The sequence below is a fragment of the Carassius carassius genome, chromosome 44 (assembly GCF_963082965.1).
Source record: "Carassius carassius chromosome 44, fCarCar2.1, whole genome shotgun sequence".
Taxonomy (NCBI): domain Eukaryota; kingdom Metazoa; phylum Chordata; class Actinopteri; order Cypriniformes; family Cyprinidae; genus Carassius; species Carassius carassius.
In genome coordinates, this window is record NC_081798.1 from 5,002,356 (window position 1) to 5,022,236 (window position 19,881).

Below are 19,881 nucleotides of genomic sequence, written 5' to 3' on the forward strand. Positions count from 1 at the left end.
TGTTCCTTTTTATTTGTGTTCTTGGTGTGTGTGTGTGTGTGTGTGTGTGTGTGTGTGTGTGTGTGTGTGTGTTTGTCATGTGCAAGTGCATCATGTGATGTTTATTTGTTAATTACTTGGAAGTATAAAGGGCTGTTTTGGAGTGCTTTAATTGTCTGAAGAGGATCATCATGTGCTTGAAACTGAAATAATCTGTCAGTAAATTTATACATTTTCATATGTATTTTTTTTCCGGGCAATTTGCAAGTGATATGCTTGCTTATTTTTTGAGTGCCCTGAACTCAGAGGGCACAAATTAGGTAAGTTGTTTGTCTGCATGTTTGTGCTATTATAGTATGCTCTCTACAGTACAGTCTCTAATGATAATCAGAAAACAAATTGTTATTGTTTCGATTAACTAACCTCTGTTTTGATGACTCGCTCTCTCAAGAGTATAATTTTGACAAGTAGTACTCTCCTTCACAAATGATTAGCACAAATTATGACCTGGCTTTCTACAAAAGTGTGCGTGCAGTTGGGTACAAAAGTGTAAGAAAATCTAGTATAATAGAAATGATAGATTTTATGACTTGAATGAATGAGAAATACTTATGAAAGATTTAGGTTTCAAAATATGGGGAAATAAATACTTCTTAAATTCATGTGAAATATTTTAGTTCAACTTTTCACTTGGATTTATAAGAAATAATGTAATACAAAGAAGAAGAAGAAAAAACATGTGTGTATGTGTGTGTGTGTGTGTGTGTGTGTGTGTGTGTGTGTCACTCTCCAGCTCTGACTGGAACATGAACCGCTACAACCTGTCTTCTGTCACCAGACCAATGTCCAGCGATCAATGTCTGCCCAAAACCTGCAGCGGCAACATGAGCGCCATTGATCCTGTGGACAGGAAGGGACGCCTGTCCCCCGGCACTCTCCCACCCCTCCCGTACTCTTCACAGTCTGAAAGCTCCCAGCCGTGACCCGCTCCAGGCCTGCAGCTCTCTTCCATTAACCGGATCAAACGCTCTGAAGCTAGTAATCTGTGCTCTATTGATTGGGCCAAGCTTTGACCACTCCAGAGGTTTCAAATCATTTGTTTCCATCTGTCTCCCCTCTTTCATTCCATTCAATTAAGGCTCACTGTATCACTAAAATGTGCTCTAATTGCGCCAGCGTCTCCCTGCCAGGGAAATGAGACATTAGCCACAAAAATACATACTGTATGTGAGCGGCAAACTTTCCCACTTCTCCTTGCATTTTTACTGCCTGTGTTTAGGAGACTGGTATTTCATTGTCAATGGCTTTTAAAAGATCTTAAATGTTTCGACATAGTCCTGAATGACATTCATTGTGTGAGTGTGTGTTTTGTTCCAGTGGATCAGGCGGCCAGATCCATCATCCATTTATTCACCATAAAGAAATCAAATTGAGATAGGGTCCAAATACATTAGTACTTTCTATGAATGTCTGTGGGCTCGTGTTCCCCTCCTCTCTGCGTTCCAGATGAAAACTCATAGTATAATAAATTTCTATGCAATTATAGCTCACTGGCAGAAAACTGTGTGGAAAAGCTTTATCGAAACACACCCGCTCCTTTAATTATGACCCTATTGATTGCAGTGCGTAGGTAACCCGTCCCATATCGGTTTTGCTCTCTGCATTTCCCACCTCAAGAGAAATAAAACGCACTCATGCAGTGCTCTGAACACTGAATAATGACTTTATGGTGTGAAATATGGCATGAAATAATGGTAAAACAATTTTTTTAATAATAATTATTCACTTTTTGTTTGCTGGTTTTGATAGAAAGTCTTATTGTTAGATTTATGTTAGATTTAGGGCTAGTGATAGAGGGCTGATGGGCAAGTTAACAGATTTGAGATATAAAAAATAAAAGATGACTTGGAACCCTCAGCTAGGATACATGCAATACCAGGTCTATCAAAACTTCTTGTGACCCTACATGCGACTATGCTTATTTGTGCCAAAGTCCCTTTAAGGCAAGTCATGCCACTCAGCGGCCATCTTTGAAACACCTCTCGAGCATGCAAGTGCACCTCCTATCTCTTTGAATGGGGAAACATTAAATTATCCAAAACTGTTTCCCAAGCTTACGATTAAATTTCATATTTGAAATCACCAATGAAATCTGACAACAATTGTATCATAAATGTTGTTTAATTTGCTCAAATAGCATTAAAAACGTGTATTTTCATGCTAGATCAGCCAGTGCGCATGTTCAGTCTTAAGTGCACGTCTCAGAACGTTGACTCTTTCTATAGCAACTGGGACTTTCTAACGGCATGTGCAGTGATGTGCTGACTTTTTATTGATTAGCAATTGGCTCTTTTGCTGAGAAGGCGGGGCTTTGTTCGACTGAGCAGCCATATTGAGTGTTGCATTTTTCCCCAATTCAAAACTACGAGAGACAGGTCTTGGGTATTCTATAGTCTGTGCTTGCGCTGCGCATGGTATAATGCGTTGGTTGATTTGTAAATGAGAAGTTGCATCTGTGTTCTTTATTTTTGCACTGTTAAATCACCCACAGAAATTTCCACATCCATCTGTGCTGCTTTGGAATTTCGGTTTTGCACTAGTTTGTAAAACTGGTGCTTGATCTTTGCCCTGTCAGTGCTGTGTTACCACTAAAATAAATGCACACATACTGTACACACCGATCAGGCATGACATTATGACCACTGACAGGTGTTGTTAATATCACTGATTATCTCTTTATCACAGCACTTTTTAGTGAGTGGGATAAACAGTATTAGGCAGCAAGTGAACATTTTCTGTCCTCAAAGTTGATGTGTTAGAAGCAAGAAAAATGGGCAAGCGTATGGATTTGAACGAGTGTTTTTACATGTGAATAAAAGCTTAAATGTAAATCTACACACATGTAATTTCATTTAATGTTCTTAAATCGTAATTTCTGCTTTTTAGGTTTAACATATTTTACATATATTCTTAATACCCTTAAGTAGCCCCTGGTGTGTGTGTTCACCCTGGTTGTGAATCAGCTTCTTTTCTGGTCTGTGGATCATGTTCTTCATTGCATATGTGCTCCTATTTTTTATACAGTATATATTTCTAAGGAACATCTTATTCAGGGCCGTTTATAAAACATGAGCCCCTGCAGCTGAAGGCTTCTTCATTCTTTTCCTACAAGATCACTTTTTCACTTTGCTTACCAAAAGCACTCACCTCTCTCAATAGCCGGTAACCTCTCATACCTATTGATGATAAATGGGCAAATCTGTCACACTGCGACCCGTGTGCATGCCAGCACTTTTAAACACTCCCTTATAACTGCATATACATCTTCTACTCTTTACCCAAAGTCATTTGTGCTGTTGTCAGGGGTGATAAATGGGGTTTGTGGGGCTGTGTGAAGCCCACTGAATTTTTAGAGTCAATTTGTTTACTCTCAAAGAGCAAAAAAAAACACATCTGTATACATCAGTGGCGTTTACATCTAACGTCTGAGGTACCAAACTTCATCTTTATTTCTTGATATTCACATATCCAGGAACTAATAAAAAAAAAACTCTTACTGTGTACATCGCACACACATCTGCCTGGGATCCCGAGGCTTTCATGAAAAGGAATTTTCAATTCCATCTCTGTCTTAAACCAGAAGCTTGGCTGCAGCAGGATTTTTAGATCTTCATGTTGGCTCAACGATGTCGCTGTAAGAGTGAGACAGAGCGAGTGGAAGACAGAGTGGCTTGGGATATGTACCACGACCAGGTGTTTCTTCTTTTTATCTGCTGGGATATCAGCCTCATTTATATTCACTCCATCACACCGAGCCTTTATGTGTAATTAATTGGTAAGGGTGTGAACCGAACAGTGACGGCACCTTTTTAAGCTGCTCTGATGGTGTACATTTTCTCTGCAACATGCAAACGAATGATGGAAGCAAAGGCTATCTGCTCTTTGTCTTACAGTTTCTGTACATGTTATAGGAGGGGATTTAATAGGGAAGGATGTGCCAATATTTTGTAAGTGACATTCCAAATGGAAAGTCAGGGCCCGAAGTCAATGGAAAGCCCAAAGTCAATAGTTTTCACATCAATATACTGTACCATAAGATGTATCTGTATTTAAATGGTTCTTAAAAAAATAGTAATGAATAATTAATAATAATGAATAAATGGTATGTTTTCCTTTTTTATTTATTTTTTATTTTAGCATGTAATTAGTAGGAGAAATAAATGGAAATATTTTCTAAAATTCTATCTATCGATCTATCTATCTATACACATACATCTAGTATAGTTTACATCTAATAAATAGTTTTGGAGAATTTAGTTGAATAGTTAAAATACTTGAATTTTGTTTAAAAATATGTGAAATTTTGATTATTTAAATAATTGAAGTTTGATAATACTGTTAATAATAAAAATAATTTAATAATTTATTTGAAATTCTGACAATTTAATTGAATAATTGAAATTGTATTATTATTATTAGGTAACACTTTATTTTGATAGTCCTTTGCAACTACATGTCAACTAGCAGTTAGTAGAGTATTAGTAGACTGTCTGCTTAATATCTTCTAACACTTTCTTTGTCAACTTATTGTCAACTTATACTAAGCTTAAACCTACCCCTAACACTAACCCTAAACCTACCCTAACAGTCTACTCTGAGAGTTAGTAGACATGTAGTTGCACATTTCTGAGATTTAGTTGATATGTAGTTGACATGTAGTTACAAAATTACTTATAGTCAGTAGAATGCCTAAAGTGGACTATCGAAATACAGTGTAACCTATTATTTTTTATTATGTTGTTGTTGTTGTTGTTAAATATTAAATGGTACTTCCATTGATTATATACATTTTAGAATTAAAATATATGTATTGTTGGATTTAGTGGATTAAAAATAAATCTGTTCTTTTTGATTGATTGAAGACTCAACCCCATTTTTACAGTTTTTCTAGTAGCTGGATTTGAACTTTTGGATCTGTCAGTGTCCCATAACCGTGACTAATTTGTTTGGAACTTCTGTTTGTTCCTCAGCAAGAAAACTCATAAATCTCACCATTGAAAACCAGGCATCCTTCAAGACTGTGCACAATGTTATTGGATATCTCAAAGGCAAGACCAATCCAGGTAGGTCAGCACAAAACCAAGACGCCGCTTTTATAACCCGAATTATCATTTTACAAACCCAAAGGGCTTTTTCTCAAAGTAATTGCAAGATTATTTCATTTAAATAACAAATCACTCTGATTTTAACAGCATGACATTGCCAGTGTGTCCCAGGCATGGTCCTAAACTGCTGCGCTCTTTGGTCTGACATAACAAAGACACAGTGCTTTGTCACAGTGCTTTATTGTATTTGTGATACTAGAGCGAAACAAGAGTGCAATCTAAGCATTCTTTCCTTCATCCTCTGAAAAAGCGTGAGTCCAGGGGGCGACTAAAGCAGAATCTGAGCCCACGTGCTGAAGCAGCCAATTTTCCTCCCAGCACCATGACAAACTAATCTCTTAAAACAACGTCTGCCGCCACTGTCCAAATGCAGGTCACTTGGCTGCCGAAAATAGGCTTCTAATTACAGACCACTATTTTCACCTTCAGGATGATTTAATTGTACGTCTGATGTAATGAAAGTGTTTAATCTTTCACCCCTTCCCCTATGACTGTAAAAGTCACTGTGTCTATGCATTTAAGCCCTCCGTGATTTACTTTCCAGATTTACAACACTCTTTTCCTGTCATAATTGGTCGCCCAGTCACTAATTATGTATCGCAAATCATGCAGAGGTGTTCTTCTCCTTGACTTTTGTCTTTTTATAACATGTTTACCTTTAATTTATCTGGAAGTTGACTGTCTTGTTTATCTATCATCTTGATGTCATTTTAATAACTTCCCTTAAGACCGCAGAGGTATACTCCTGAGTACAGGTTAGTTATAGTATTCCTTAGTTCTTTGCTCTTGTCAACTCGATGAGTCTGTTTCTACCCTTACTAGCTGTCAGTCAGAGGTGGCCCAGTGCAACTTATCGCCACAGCTAATTACATGAGAAATAGTTTCTTTTCTGGTCTCTATGTTGGTGTACATGAAGGCAGAGTGTGTGCAAATCTAGAGAGAGTATAACTCTCTCTATACGTATATATATATATATATATCAGCAGCCCTTACCAGAACTTTACCATAAAAATACAGTGATGATGTTACAAGGTTTACAGGGTTTTAGGCAAAAATATGTAATTGTTGATGTGGGAATTTCAGGGAAACCTACCCCTTTCTCTATAAATTTTCATAATACATGCTTTTTTATTTTAAGTTTTTATATATATTTTACAGTAAAATAATAAATATTACTTTGTTAATAATAATATTAATTATATAATTTTTACTGCTGTAATTTTTTTCCAATATTTTAATTGGTTTTATTTGAGTCATACATGCTGTCACAAATACATTAGGCTACACAAGCAAAACTCTATTTAATGGTCGGATTAGGTAGAAAATGCAACTAAATTGAATATTACTACATTCTTTTTACAGTGTGGTAAAGTTAACGAATTAACAGTTTTCTAATAAAATGTGTATTTATTCTGTATGTCCAGATGGCAGGAAATCTGATTAAAATATGAATTTAAGAAGACAAAGATCCTCCTAGTTTTCATACAGTAGCTTTACCCTGCAGATGATTGACCCCCTCACCTGCATAAACATGTTTGTTGGTGTGTGAGTGTTTGTTTATTTCTTGTTTTGTGTGTAAGTGTTCCCACTCTGTTTTCCCTTGTAGATCGATATGTACTGGTTGGCAGTCGTCATGGCAGCTGGTACGAGGGTGCGTTGGCGGACTGGGGGAAAGGCTCTGCAGTCATGACTCAGATAATTGCCTCCATGACGGCTCAAACCCGTGCGGGCTGGCAGCCTGACCGCACCGTCATCTTCTGCTCCTGGGGGGGAACCTCACTGGGCAACATTGGCTCCTTTGAGTGGGGGAAGGTAATATTTGACTATTCCCATTTTGCCATTTTAGTCTTTGAGCTCTTTTATTGAGACTTGTGTTTCACTGGTCTTGCCGGAACTGCTTCGTTTAATAAGTCCAGTGCTGTACCGGGTGAGCTTCTGGGCAAGTTTACTATGTCAAAAAAGCCTTGTATATGATGCAAAAAGCATTTTTAGGTAAAAGTGTTAACTGTACGAGGAACCTTGCCAAATAAGTATTTCTTAATCAATAGTATGCCTATGCCACTGTAATGATCATTTGTGTGAAAAGTAAAAAAAAAAGATGTTTTACTTTCTTTTACTGCCTCAAGTGATAATTTCAAATAGACACTGTAGTGAAATGTATGCAACTTGTTTTTTTTTTTTTTCGAGTTGGACTATTTATTATTTAACCATCCTTAAATTTCAACATGGAATTCATGTATGAGCAGGACAAATGTGCATGTGAACTTTATGACCCATTTATGGTATCCAGGTCACATTATAGCCTACAATTTACATATATAAGCTGCGTATTTTAGATGTAGATTGAATTTGTCTAATACATCATAAATATTAGTTGATAGAAATCTCTGTCAACGATGTGTAGGGTCGCAACCTCAAAGTTGAGTTTAGTAGGAGGTCAAAAGCACTTCCTTTTTTCTCTTTCTCAGTTTGACAACTAAACCGATGGAGGTAAAACAAAAATAGTACAGATTAGCCTTGAGCAGCCATTCAAAAGCTTGCTAACATGATCAGCAAGCCATGAAGATTCAATCAGACAGATGGATGATTTTGAAGTGTTAATGAAATTATTCTGCTCGGCAAAGGAGTTTGTTCTAATCAGAACAATGCAAACGTCATCATTAATCTGAAGAAGACCCTAATAATGTCACAATAAAATGATAGCTTTTGAGTAAGAGAAAGACAGTAATGGTTTATATTATTCACAATGCACATTTAACAAAATTGTATGGGGGTTACTCAGGCTTAAATACCAGTCAAGGCCAGAAATACCAGTCAAGGCCCTGACATATCATTAGTTGGCAGTAGACGGCTGTGTTTTGTATGTCTGTACAGGAGAATGCAGTGGTTCTTCAGAGCAGGGCAGTGGCTTATGTCAGCTTGCACAATCCCGTCAGAGCCTCTGGATCCCTGCAGGCCATAGCGTCACCTTCCCTTCAGCAACTGGCAGCTGAAACCCAAAAGGTACTTTATAAATATTCATTTATATCTGCTTGGACAAGAAACTTGCAAATAGCACTTTAAAGTCGATGTCGATGCATATGTTCCAGAAGCTTACAGAATACCCTACCCATCACTATTATTAATAGCTGATGCCGTATCTTGCTGTAGCTGTTTGGCCTTCCTCTTATTTAGTCTTGCACTATAACAAGTTTGTGCACATGGCCACCCCCCCCCCCCCCCCAAAAAAAAGAACATTTGAGTTTTTTTGTTTATTTTTATTGCTTTGTATCTCACTTAACTACAAATCTATACACTGTACTGTACATTTTATTTGCTGCATGTAACCTCTTTACTACAAATATTTGCACATAGCCTAGACTTGCTAAAAAATAAATAGGGTTGGTCAAAGAAAAAATGTATCTGGCGGTATTGTTAGAATGTGTACGTGCAGTCTATTTTTGAGAATGTCTTACATTTAATTTAGTTGTTTATATGTAATATCACCTTCTTTTCTTCTTGCTGTCTGCTATTTTTAATGCAAATACAATCATTTTGGTTATTATATTTGTAGTAGGAAAGAAAAGTAAATTGTCTTGGCAAAGGGCACCATCTTATTTTGTTTAATGTGGCATGTGATTGACTGAACACTTTAAAGTTAAGGGGAATTAGATTTTGAATGCAGAACTGACACTTATCCTAGACTGTAAACTAACTCAACAAGGTCTTGGTATTTGAACAGTGTGCACCCAAATTGCATAAAACCATTTTGCTGTATCTCATTTACAGTGAACACTGAGTCTGAGTTATACATTCAGATGGCATTTCCAATAATGTGATATATAACTCATCTAACTTATCTAACCTTAATGTAGCTCTTGTATTCTGCTCAAGTTTCCAGATATATGGAGCATCTTACTCACTCTGACAGGTTCATTTATGATTTGTGGTGTGAATATATTGTAGTTTGTTGGAAATTATGACTAAACTCTTTAAAAACCTTAGTATCACCTTGGTTATTAACTCTGTGTAACTTTATGGCAACTTCAGTGAATTTGAACTTTTAATGACAGCCTCTTTAGCATCAGATGTGAACAGAGCAATAGAAAAGGTTAATACATTTTAATATTGCCGATGTATCAGTTGCTTTGTATAGCGTGCTGTAGGTCAGAGGCCCTGATCCAATGACAGCATGCCCTATTATTTTAAACCAGACAATACTTTTCTTCATTAACCTAAATGCCAGTCCACCTGTGACATTTCAACCTAATGAAGTATGCTCTGATCTTCATACCCTGCCATTATCGAAATCTCTCCTACAAAACTTCTAAGAAAGAAATGGCATGAGTTCAGTGGAATAATTATTTCACTTATCATCAGCAGTCTGGCCATAATATTTGTAAAGTAGTTCACTAGGGGAAAAAGAATTGATGAGACTGTGATTTGATGTGAATAGGAAGAGAGGACTCTGGATCAAGTTTTGTAATATGACTTTGGTATGCTTTGCATAACATTAAGCACCTGTTGGAAAAGCAGCTAGAGATGGAATTGTGTGCATATACAGTATGTGCTTATAGCTTCTTTTTTATGAAATGATAGGCTTTGGGTTATTTGTCATCAATTTAACAAAAGAAGAGCCAGAGCTTATACCTTTTGCACCATTATATTTTATTTAAAAATGTTTCAAGACCCAATAAACATTTTGGATACTTTAGGAAAACTTTTTTTAATAATACATCTTACTCATACATCTTCCCTGCTGACTAAGCAGTTTCAAATGTTATAAAACTAGTTTTATATTTATATTATATGTTTGTACTATGTCACTTACATTTAAAATTATCAGCAACCTAAACTGATGTTATACTGTAGTAAAATACTCAATATTTTTACTAAAGTACATTCAAATGTAGTACCTTTCCTTAAGTATAAATTAAAGGATAAGTGCTTATACTTTTACAGGAGTAATATTTTGTTAGTGTTTCTGTACTTTTACTCAAGTACGTACGAGAAAAAATAGCAATGTGTCATACAGTAAGAGCAAAAATATGCATCATACACAGTTTGTTTTCTTTAATTTGTAGAATGCAAAACAGGCCTGCAAATATTTTTTGCAAATGTTTTGTGCGTTTCATTGACACCTTCTGAGTCACAGATTTGGACTCAGTGTTTTCAGATTCTTTCTGCATTGTTGAAGTGGATCTTAAAAATTCATGAATTAATATTTTTAAATTAGCAAAAATATGTGTCCCATTCAATGATTCCATTGATTCATTATTGTTTTTTAGCTTTAGTGAACTCTATACAATCACATAAAGTATTTTAGCTTTAAGATGAATCTGAAATATCTTTTAAGGCTCTAAATTCTTTGAACTGAGACAGTCATAGTTCATTCAGCTCCATCAAAATGCTATTCAAGGTCTCTTTTGAAGTTTGAGATACATTACTATCTTGAAAGGCTAAACTTAAATGTCCAGAAAAAAATAAAAATAAAATAAAATCTCCTTGAATGTGAATGTGTAGCTGCTCGTTTATCCAATATGCAAATTCCAACTGCTGTGCTGTAGTGTGATCACAACAAGAAGGAAAATCGTTTAGCATCCGCACTTTCCATTGTCTAAAAGTCCAGCTCCATGGCCCTATGCCTCCTCTCCACCAATCACTCTCTGTCTCTCAGTAAATTGATAATGGCTTATGCTAATTGCTGTTGTCCTGTCAGAGCCTTCGACGCAATGAGACACAAGATGCCCTCATTAGCATGCTAATTGAATGGAATACCATCCAATCAAAGATGCACGGGGACTGTTTGAGGATGACATGGATGAATTACTTCCAGTTGTCAGGTGCGATAAAACAAAGGTTCATTTTTCCATTTATGAAGTGATTGTTATTCTTTTATTCTGCTTAAATCAATATCACAGGCCTTTATCCCAGTGTCCCAGTGCTATATTATTAACCAGATGCATCACATGTGAGGTTTTTCATTTCAGCCATCGGTTTGTCCCTTGGTGGCATTAAAATCTCTTGCCTGCGCTTATTTTATGTGACCTCTTGCCTCTAATTGTACTTGCAGTTTTTCCAGACATCTTGGTTTGTAGCAATTGTGCAATTTATCTTTCGAAGACGTTCTTTTGGAGGCATCAGGTATACACAACACTTTCAATATTTTGAGACGGTGTAACAACACTATAAATCATGTTAGAGCTATAGAAGTAATACTTTCCACTTATCTTGCTTTGCAGCTGTCTTTGGAATAGAGATGCTATTGCGTTGATATTTTGAATGGGTGCTCTGGAACCAATTATAATAAAGGAAGTACTTCTATTGGGATTACAGAGCAAAACACAAAGTAAAGAGAGAGACTTTTTATTGTTTAATTGGGTGTCGTTGTAGCAACGTGTGTGTGTGTGTGTGTGTGTGTGTGTGTGTGTGTGTGTGTGTGTGTGCGCGTGCGTCTATTTTAAACTGAAATAACATAGGGAGAAGAGCAAACGATGAGGTATAATGTTTTGAGTGGAAAAACCTATAAGTTTGATGTGACATGGAATGGTGTAATTTGATTTGGAAGGAAACATGTCTATCTCAGCCATCCTAAATTTCTATGAATGGTTCAATTCATTAAACACAGTGGGTCAATCCTGTTATACAGTAAAAGAAAAAATTTAATAAAAAATTACATGACCATTTCATCACTTGCACACCAATGGATCCTCTTCAGTGAATGTGTACCAGAATGTCCAAACAGATGATAAAAACATCATAATAATCCAAAATAAACCGCACCACTCCAGTCCATCAGTTAGTATTTTGTGAAGCGAAAAGCTCTGTGTGTGTAATGAACAAATCCATCAAGACATCTTTATTATTTTTTACTTCAAACCATTACTTCTGGCTAAAATCTGAGTTCTCTATCTACAATATTGCTTTCTCCGGTGAAAAGGACATCTTGTCTGAATCAGGAGAGAAATATGCAAAGATCATGCACAGGTCACAATTGGAAACCCTTCTGAATGAAAATGTTGGTGGATTTTGATGTGCGAGGAATTATTCACTGGAGCAAGCAGAATTATGGATTATGGACTTTGGCCAGAAGTGACAGTTTACAGTTAAAATACCTTAACGATGGATTTGTTTCCTACACACATGCAGTTTTTTGCTTCACAAAGCTTTAATTGATTGGCTAAAGTCTTGTGAATTACTTATGGGTTATCGGGATGACAAACAACTGACTGTTTTATGTAACCTTTTTTTTCTGGATTAGGTATTTTAAAACCTGTTAAGATTTAGGTAATCCTCTCTAAAATCCATGTCTCTTGCACCTAAGTAAAAGACAGTAGTCTCTTTCATGGAGTATTTTTCATTTTTATTTTTTCAGACAGCAGAATATACTGTACAGTACATCACATTCACATGTACACAACTTTTGCCACAAATACTATGTTATGTTTTTAATTAATTTTTTTTTATTTATTTTTTTTATCTGATTTCACTTTGATCCTAAGGTGGGCTGCACTAAATAATGATGAAGGTGAGTTTGTTTCATTATTTTTGTGTCCTAAGCAATATATATATATATCAACACACACTGTTGTCTGTGACAGATAAAGGACATTGCATCTCGTGCTTTTAGTAATAATCTTGGGATTTGTTTCGGCTCACCTCGTTTTCCCTCCAACGTTATACCTCATAGTGGTATACATAAATCTGACCTTAATAAAATCTGACAGTACAATTGTATTCAGATGTGAAATGTTTAGAGAACATCAGTATAACGTAATCCTCTTAAAAAAAAAAAGAAAGAAAGAAAGTCCATTTTGATTACAGAGAAATGTTGATTATTTTTGCTTTTGTGTATTCAGAATGCCTACACACTAGAGTTTACAATGGATGGTGCGTCACATGCACAAAAACATTTTTGAAACTGGTGAAGCTCAATTTCCACTTGATTTCAGTTTACCTTCAAGCACAATTTCAGAGACAAGTCCTTTAAATGCTTGGGAAGGCACTATGGTAGCTATTTTTAGTCATGCAAGTGTAGCTCATTTCTAAGTTAATTGATGGTATCATAAACTAAACAAAAAAATAAATGAATAAAAGTTGGTCTCACAATGCCAATCATGTTGCCCCAGCTAACAAAATGTAGTTAAAAAAATATTTTGCTGAAGTTCATATTAAGTTATATCTGTGTTTTCACAGAACTGAAGAAGAAACAGCAGAATGTTAATTTTTAAATGCTAGCATTTAAAAATTTCCAACTAAAAATAAAAGGAGACAGAAAAAAAAGTTCCATGAAAAATGTAAACACATTGCATTTGTGCTAATGTTTTGACAACATTATTAAGGAGCAGATAACTTTGAATGAATGTTCTATTAATTTTAGAAGCAGAACTTTTTGATAGAACTTTGCCAGAACTTTGACTAAACTTCTGAGAATGTTCCCCTTTAGCTGGGACAGCTGCTTCTATAATATCTCAAGCTTCAAGATGGATTCCTAAAATCCAGATGATGACTTTGCCAGTTTCTGATCGTCTTTTAAATTTGGAAGTAGACTTACTTCACCAGAGCAGCCATATTGGGTATTGGACGTTCCAATTTCTGTTATATACGGTCTCTGATCAGAGCTTCATCTGTAGCAGTCTCATGTAGCCAAAACTTCAGACTGATGACAAATATTTGGATTGAATCTCATCTTTCATGGGCCAAGAGGCTGTCTGACAGAGATGTAAATCAACCAATAATGATCACAGTGATTTTGCCAAGTAAGACATGTTCCTGGATCAACATCGTTTGTTGATCCTGGATCAACATTATTGTCCAAAAATATAGACCTAACCCTATCCCTAACCCTAAACCTAACGCTACCCATTATCTCTAAAATCAGTGGGAAATGATGGTTGAATAACAAGGGTGTAGAAGCACCTAGTGTAACTGGTAAGGCTAAAATTGACATTTCCTGTAAACGTATCGCCCAATTCTGATCTGTTGATCGGAATGTTGTTCAGACTTACACGCAACTGATAAATCATTCATAAAAGAAAGTTGTGCAAATTTACTTAAAGGGGAAATATGATGCTTTTTTAAAGATCATTATTTTGTGTATTTGGTGTAACAGAATGTGTTGACATGCTTTAATGTTCAAAAAACATTATTTTTAAAATACTGTTCATTATTGTAGATCCTCTATGCCCCGCCTCTCTCAAACACGTAGTTTTCTACAAAGTCCCTCCTTCCATCAAAAGCGCAATCTTGTCAGAAATGTAACGCCCCTTTCCATAATAGCGAGCTTCATCTTCCAAAATAAATGTAAAGACAGTTAATAATGTCCTTAGTTTTACCATCATGGGAAATGGGAACAGAGTGGCATGACAGACACAGTGATGAAGCTCGTACAGCATGTGTTTCCAGTGCAGAAGCCATGGACATTTAAGACAGCCGACTCCACTCTGTGACCCTCTCTCTCTCTCTCTCTCTCTCTCTCTCTCTCTCTCTCTCTCTCTCTCACTCACGTGGACACACACACGCAACGCACAAAACTCCGCATTTGTACATTCAATAGCAAATACTTAAACTTATAACAAAACATACTTAAAGTAGCTGATTCAGAAGTGCCAGATTGGCGTAGCAAAATCAGAATTACCTCCTCTCATAGGCTCACGAAATGGTCATCCATAAAATGCGTTGCTGTTCTGTCGTAAGTAATCTAATAGATTCCTAAATGCATCTACTTTCGGAAGGCCAAATAAAGTGCTTTTGTGTAGATACACACACTATCTCCCTGACATGACTGCTTCAACACTTACTGCGGTTACTGAAACCACGCCTTCAATCTTTGCGTGAACATTTAGGCGGCATTAAGCAAATATTTCCACATAGTGACATGGACATGTCGTGTTTGAATGAAGCGTTTTAGGGGGGCATGGCAGAGTCTTAACTTTGATAAAGAATATCTCTTTGGATTTGAGACTTTAACATACTATACTTTTCTTAGTCAGCCCTGATGTCACAGTTATAAATACAACAGCTTTCTTCTTTCATGAGTCGGTATGCCATCATGGCAGCTTTGTTTTCACGTGGACCGTCAAATAACACAATACACGCATCTCCTTGAAATCTAATTCAACCAAGCAGATGACAACTTTGAAACTCCCTAAATGTTTCTATTTTGTTTGCCTTCTGCATCAGACGTTCAACCAATGGTCCGTGGGCATGACGTCTGAGGCTGAGATTGTATCTACGCTGTAGATGCCTGCTGTTTCTCACTGAGTTCACCAAGTGCATTTTGTTTTATTTTTCAGGCTTTTGTAATAAAAAGATAATCTAGCTTAATGTGAATTTCTGACTCAAGAGTAATCATCTGCCTCTGCACATATCACACCAACCGTATTATCTTAGCATTTTACCTCTGCAGAATTGGAATTCAAGCCACCTATACACATTGCATTTCATTTTCTATCAGTGCACACTGGCTTTCTTTTCATGACTTGAAAAGAAGACGAAATACTCTTTGAAAGAGACTTTCTCTCAAAATGAAAAACATTGTAAGCATTTACGCTCTTTGAAATGGTCTAAAAAGCTTGGCTTTGCCTTAGACTCAATACAAGTGCTAGTCAAAACATCTCAGTGATGGACTACAACAAAATAAGAGGAGCTGGAAAACAGCAGCCTGTGAATGATAGATTACTGACCTTAACAGACCCGTGATCAATACTGTAAAAAACAACCAAGGATTGTGTTTCAGATGCACCTGCATCTGATAACCCCTACATCTGATAATGCAGCCCGGCATGCTTTTGTCACTGTTACCTGAATTCCTGAATTCCTTCTTGTGCATCATGAGCCACTAATCACACTTGACTTATTCTGCCAGTATAGCCAATGACACAAACAGAAGGCAAGGCCACTGAGGGCAGACTCTTCCATGGACATGTGACAGGATGCGCAGCTGCCCCCAGCTGTCTGTTGGGCTGTAACTCTTCATTCTGTGATGCTGTGGTCCTGTCACTCAACACTTCATAAAAGCCCAGTCGGGTCCCCAGCACGATAACATCATCCGCCATTCGATTAGACCCTTTTTCTGGGATTTCATCAAGATAATGCATGTTTTGTGTGTGTGCCATGACACGCTAATTGCAAGCCATTAGTGAAAGCATTTGGCAGGCTTCGCAGGAAGGCGTCTTATGCATACAGTCTTAGATTTCTGTAATCGTGAGTTCATTGTCACCCAGCTCTATTTGACACAAATGGGGCTTTCTGTTACCCACAATTGTCTCTTCCTGTATTCGTTTTTCGATGAAAGGAAGATAATTACCTCTTTGTGATTAATAAAGGACATCATGTCAGATTTCCTTTTTTTTCTTTTTGTGTGTCTCACTGTAAAGTGTATAATAAAAAAATATATTAGAGTGATCTGTAAAGGTTCATGATGACACTGAAAACTAGAGTAATGATGCTGAAAATTCAGCTCTGCCAACACAGGAATAAATTATATTTTAAAATATTAGTAACCACAAAACAAAATATTATAATACAAAACACTTACTGCATGCAGTGCAATAATGTTTCTTAATATTACTGTTTTACTGCATTTTTGATCAAATACAGCCTTGGTGAGAGACTGATTTCTTTATTGCCAGGTATGTTTACACATACAAGGAATTTGTTTTAATGACAGAAGCTTCACAGTGTGACAGAATGACAGTGACAAGACAAGACACGGATAATAAAAATAATAATATACAAGTATACAAACTAGACAATCGTGCAAAATAGCAAAAACACAATATACAAAATATACAATTTAGTTATGTGAGGTGCAAATTTTTGAATTGTTAAATAAATGTATAATAGTGTTGTCAGTTTATTGTCAAGTGTTTATTAAATGAATTGCTTGAGGGAAGAAACTATTCCTGTGCCGTGCAATGAGATTGGTCCATTGGTTCATCCAGTTATGCAGTCCCATCGCAATGTCACTTGTTTTTTTGATGTGCATTAAGGAATTTATTCGGGGAAAGTGTTTCCATCGTAATTTATGTGCATGTTTTCTATCCGGATAAGAAATTTATTTGACTTAGTTGAGCGCATACGTTTTTTTATGCGCATTTTTAGAATTTAGCGCATCTTGGCGTTTCTTTATGTGATATCCCAAAATGCGCATTAAAAATAGGTGGATGTAAGCATAGTAAGTGTTAACAACAGTTGGGCTTATTAGTAATTTTGTGGAAACCATTTATGTGTGTGTGTTTAGTGAACATCAAAGCCTGACCTCTTTGTATGATTGGTTGAACTCGTAAATGGGCGGCACTTGTGATAAAGTAATAATAACTCTGAGATTTAGTACTCAGAAATATAGTAGTTGAAGTTGAACATTTTGTTTATTTAAAATTGTTTGGGAGCACAACTTTGATTCCTCACTCCCACTTCGCCACTGGCAGAAACATAAAACAATTATTTCATGTAAGAATTTCACTTTTATGTCTAACTTCACAATCCAATGCCCATTTCACAGTAATAAAAAGAGCCCCTGCCCTGTTCGTCTCTTATATGACTTGCAAGCACTAAACATTAAAATGTCGTCATTAAACAGAGTTTTTTTTCCCCCTCACAGAATGAAATGAAATAAAATTACTTCTGTAGTAAATACCGCTTACATTGTGTTACATCAGTCATGCATTCACTAAGATCTGATTGCTTACATTCACAGCAATCATGAGTATGCAAAAATAATTTTAAAAAAATGACATGTTTTACTTCTATGAGTTTTGTAGCAATTTGTGGACCATTTTCCAGCCAAATGCATTGCATTTGAAACACTGCAGTGCCTAGCACTAGATTAAATCATTTCCTTGCATTAACCATCTAAGATTTGTGCTTAACCACACAGAGATCTCATCGATTGAATAAAGAGTGCAGCACAGGGCCTGATCACAGATGTTGGAGATCATTCATCACCATAGCATGTGCGGAACGGCCAGGCTCTGCTCCCACACTGGAGGCCATGAGATGTGATTTCAGATGCTCCCTTCCTGTATTAGTGATGCTGTCTGCACAAGCACATGGTTTATCACTTCAGCTGGCAATCAATTAGTTCCCAATCAATAGCCTCTCGCTGGCCAACAGGCAACAAATTAGCAGCCTCTCTCCGCTCGCACTACACTTGTTTATCCCTGGAACTTGTTTTTCTTTGGGAATCTAACCCGCTCTGCTAGCAGCTTAAGCTTGAAGTTTTGCCACGTGTATCCAGGTGTTTAATTAAACAAATATTTTATGAACAAATGTTCAAGCTCTTTCGGTACTAGACAAATGGATGTTTCTGTTTTAAAAAGTGTCACATAGAGGAATGATTGATGGGCACGAAAACAGAGCAGACGCTAAAAGCTGTTAATTGCTAGGTTTCATTCAGAAAGCAGTCATGTCAATTTCTATCTAATAACTAGTTGCCATAAAACAGGAAAAACTTTTTCACTGAGCATCGTAGCATCACATTTCGAAAGGTCTTTTTCATATACAACTGCCACTGAAGACACTTTCAAATGATTTCCATAATATTCTTTCATTTTAAATGGATGTATCAGGCAAAAAAAGAAGCTTTATTTGTCCTCTCATTTTAAAAGGCTCCAGTGCGCCACCATCTGTACGGTGATGGCAGACCTCTCACATTATAAAGTGACACCCTTCTTGTTGTTTTTTTAAATGATCACAGTCTTATTCATCCATTTTGTCTCTTCTTTTTCTAAATGTATCAGTGGTTCCAATTCCACTTCTCTGCAAATGTAATTTCCAAAGGTCACCTTCTCTGAGAATAAATTATCTCCACAATGCAAGGTCATTCACATTCAAAACGAGATAAGTTTTTTTTTTTTTTTTTCACAGATTTCTCTCTCTCAACACCCCCCCCCCCATTCTTGCTGTCGTTTTATTTTTTGTGCTGTAAGAAATTTTTTTGTTTGATGGCTTATTTTGTCAAATACAAATAGTAATTTTGCAGCTGTGAATAGATAAATTATCTCAGGTACCTCTTACTGAATGCAGTGATTTTTCCATTCATTCCCAAGCAGTTTTAGCGCACACAGCTTGACTGAAATATTAGATTATTATTTAGAAAAGGATCTGGCTATTCTGGGTTGTTCCTCGACTATTTCTTTAACAGCTTTGGCCCCTGTCAATTTTATACAATAAACTCTCATAAAAAAATTAAAATAAATAATAATAAATTTGACACTTGCACTAGTTAAATTATCCACTTATAATGGCCTGCAACGTAAATACTGTACATTAGTCATTTTTCCCCGATCCGTCCATCCATATATTTACATATACACTGTCATTCAGTAATATTAATGTTTGTTAATGGAGTCTCCTATGCTCATCAAGGCTGTATTTATTTGATCAAAAATACAGAAAATAAAAATAGTAATATTGTGAAATATTATTGCAATTTCTAATATTGGTTTCCTATTTTGAATAAACACTGTTCTTTTTAACATTTTATTCATCAAAGAATCCTGAAAAAAAGTATCCCAGGTCCGAAAAAATTTCAACATTGATTATAGAATGATTTCTGAAGGGTCATGTGACACTGAAGACTGATATATTGATGCGGAAAAAAGAAAACAGAAACGTCACAGAAATAAGTTCTATTTGAAAGTATGTTAAAATAGAAAAATGTTATTTTAAATTTCAATAATATTTCACAAAAATTGATTTTTTTTTTCCTATATTTGTAATCAAATAGATACAGCCTTGATGAGCACAAGACACT

The 19,881-nt window shown here is 36.1% G+C and overlaps 1 protein-coding gene across 1 annotated transcript in view; it reads left to right on the forward strand.

Annotated features, from left to right (window-relative positions):
* The window catches only part of LOC132126674 (inactive N-acetylated-alpha-linked acidic dipeptidase-like protein 2), a 254,781-nt gene that overhangs the window by 184,272 nt on the left and 50,628 nt on the right, over nucleotides 1–19,881 (forward strand). Inside the window, exons 7-9 of the mRNA XM_059538097.1 lie at nucleotides 5,010–5,102; nucleotides 6,751–6,956; nucleotides 8,019–8,147. Coding sequence (XP_059394080.1) covers nucleotides 5,010–5,102; nucleotides 6,751–6,956; nucleotides 8,019–8,147 — 428 coding nt within the window. The remainder of the gene's footprint in view (nucleotides 1–5,009; nucleotides 5,103–6,750; nucleotides 6,957–8,018; nucleotides 8,148–19,881) is intronic.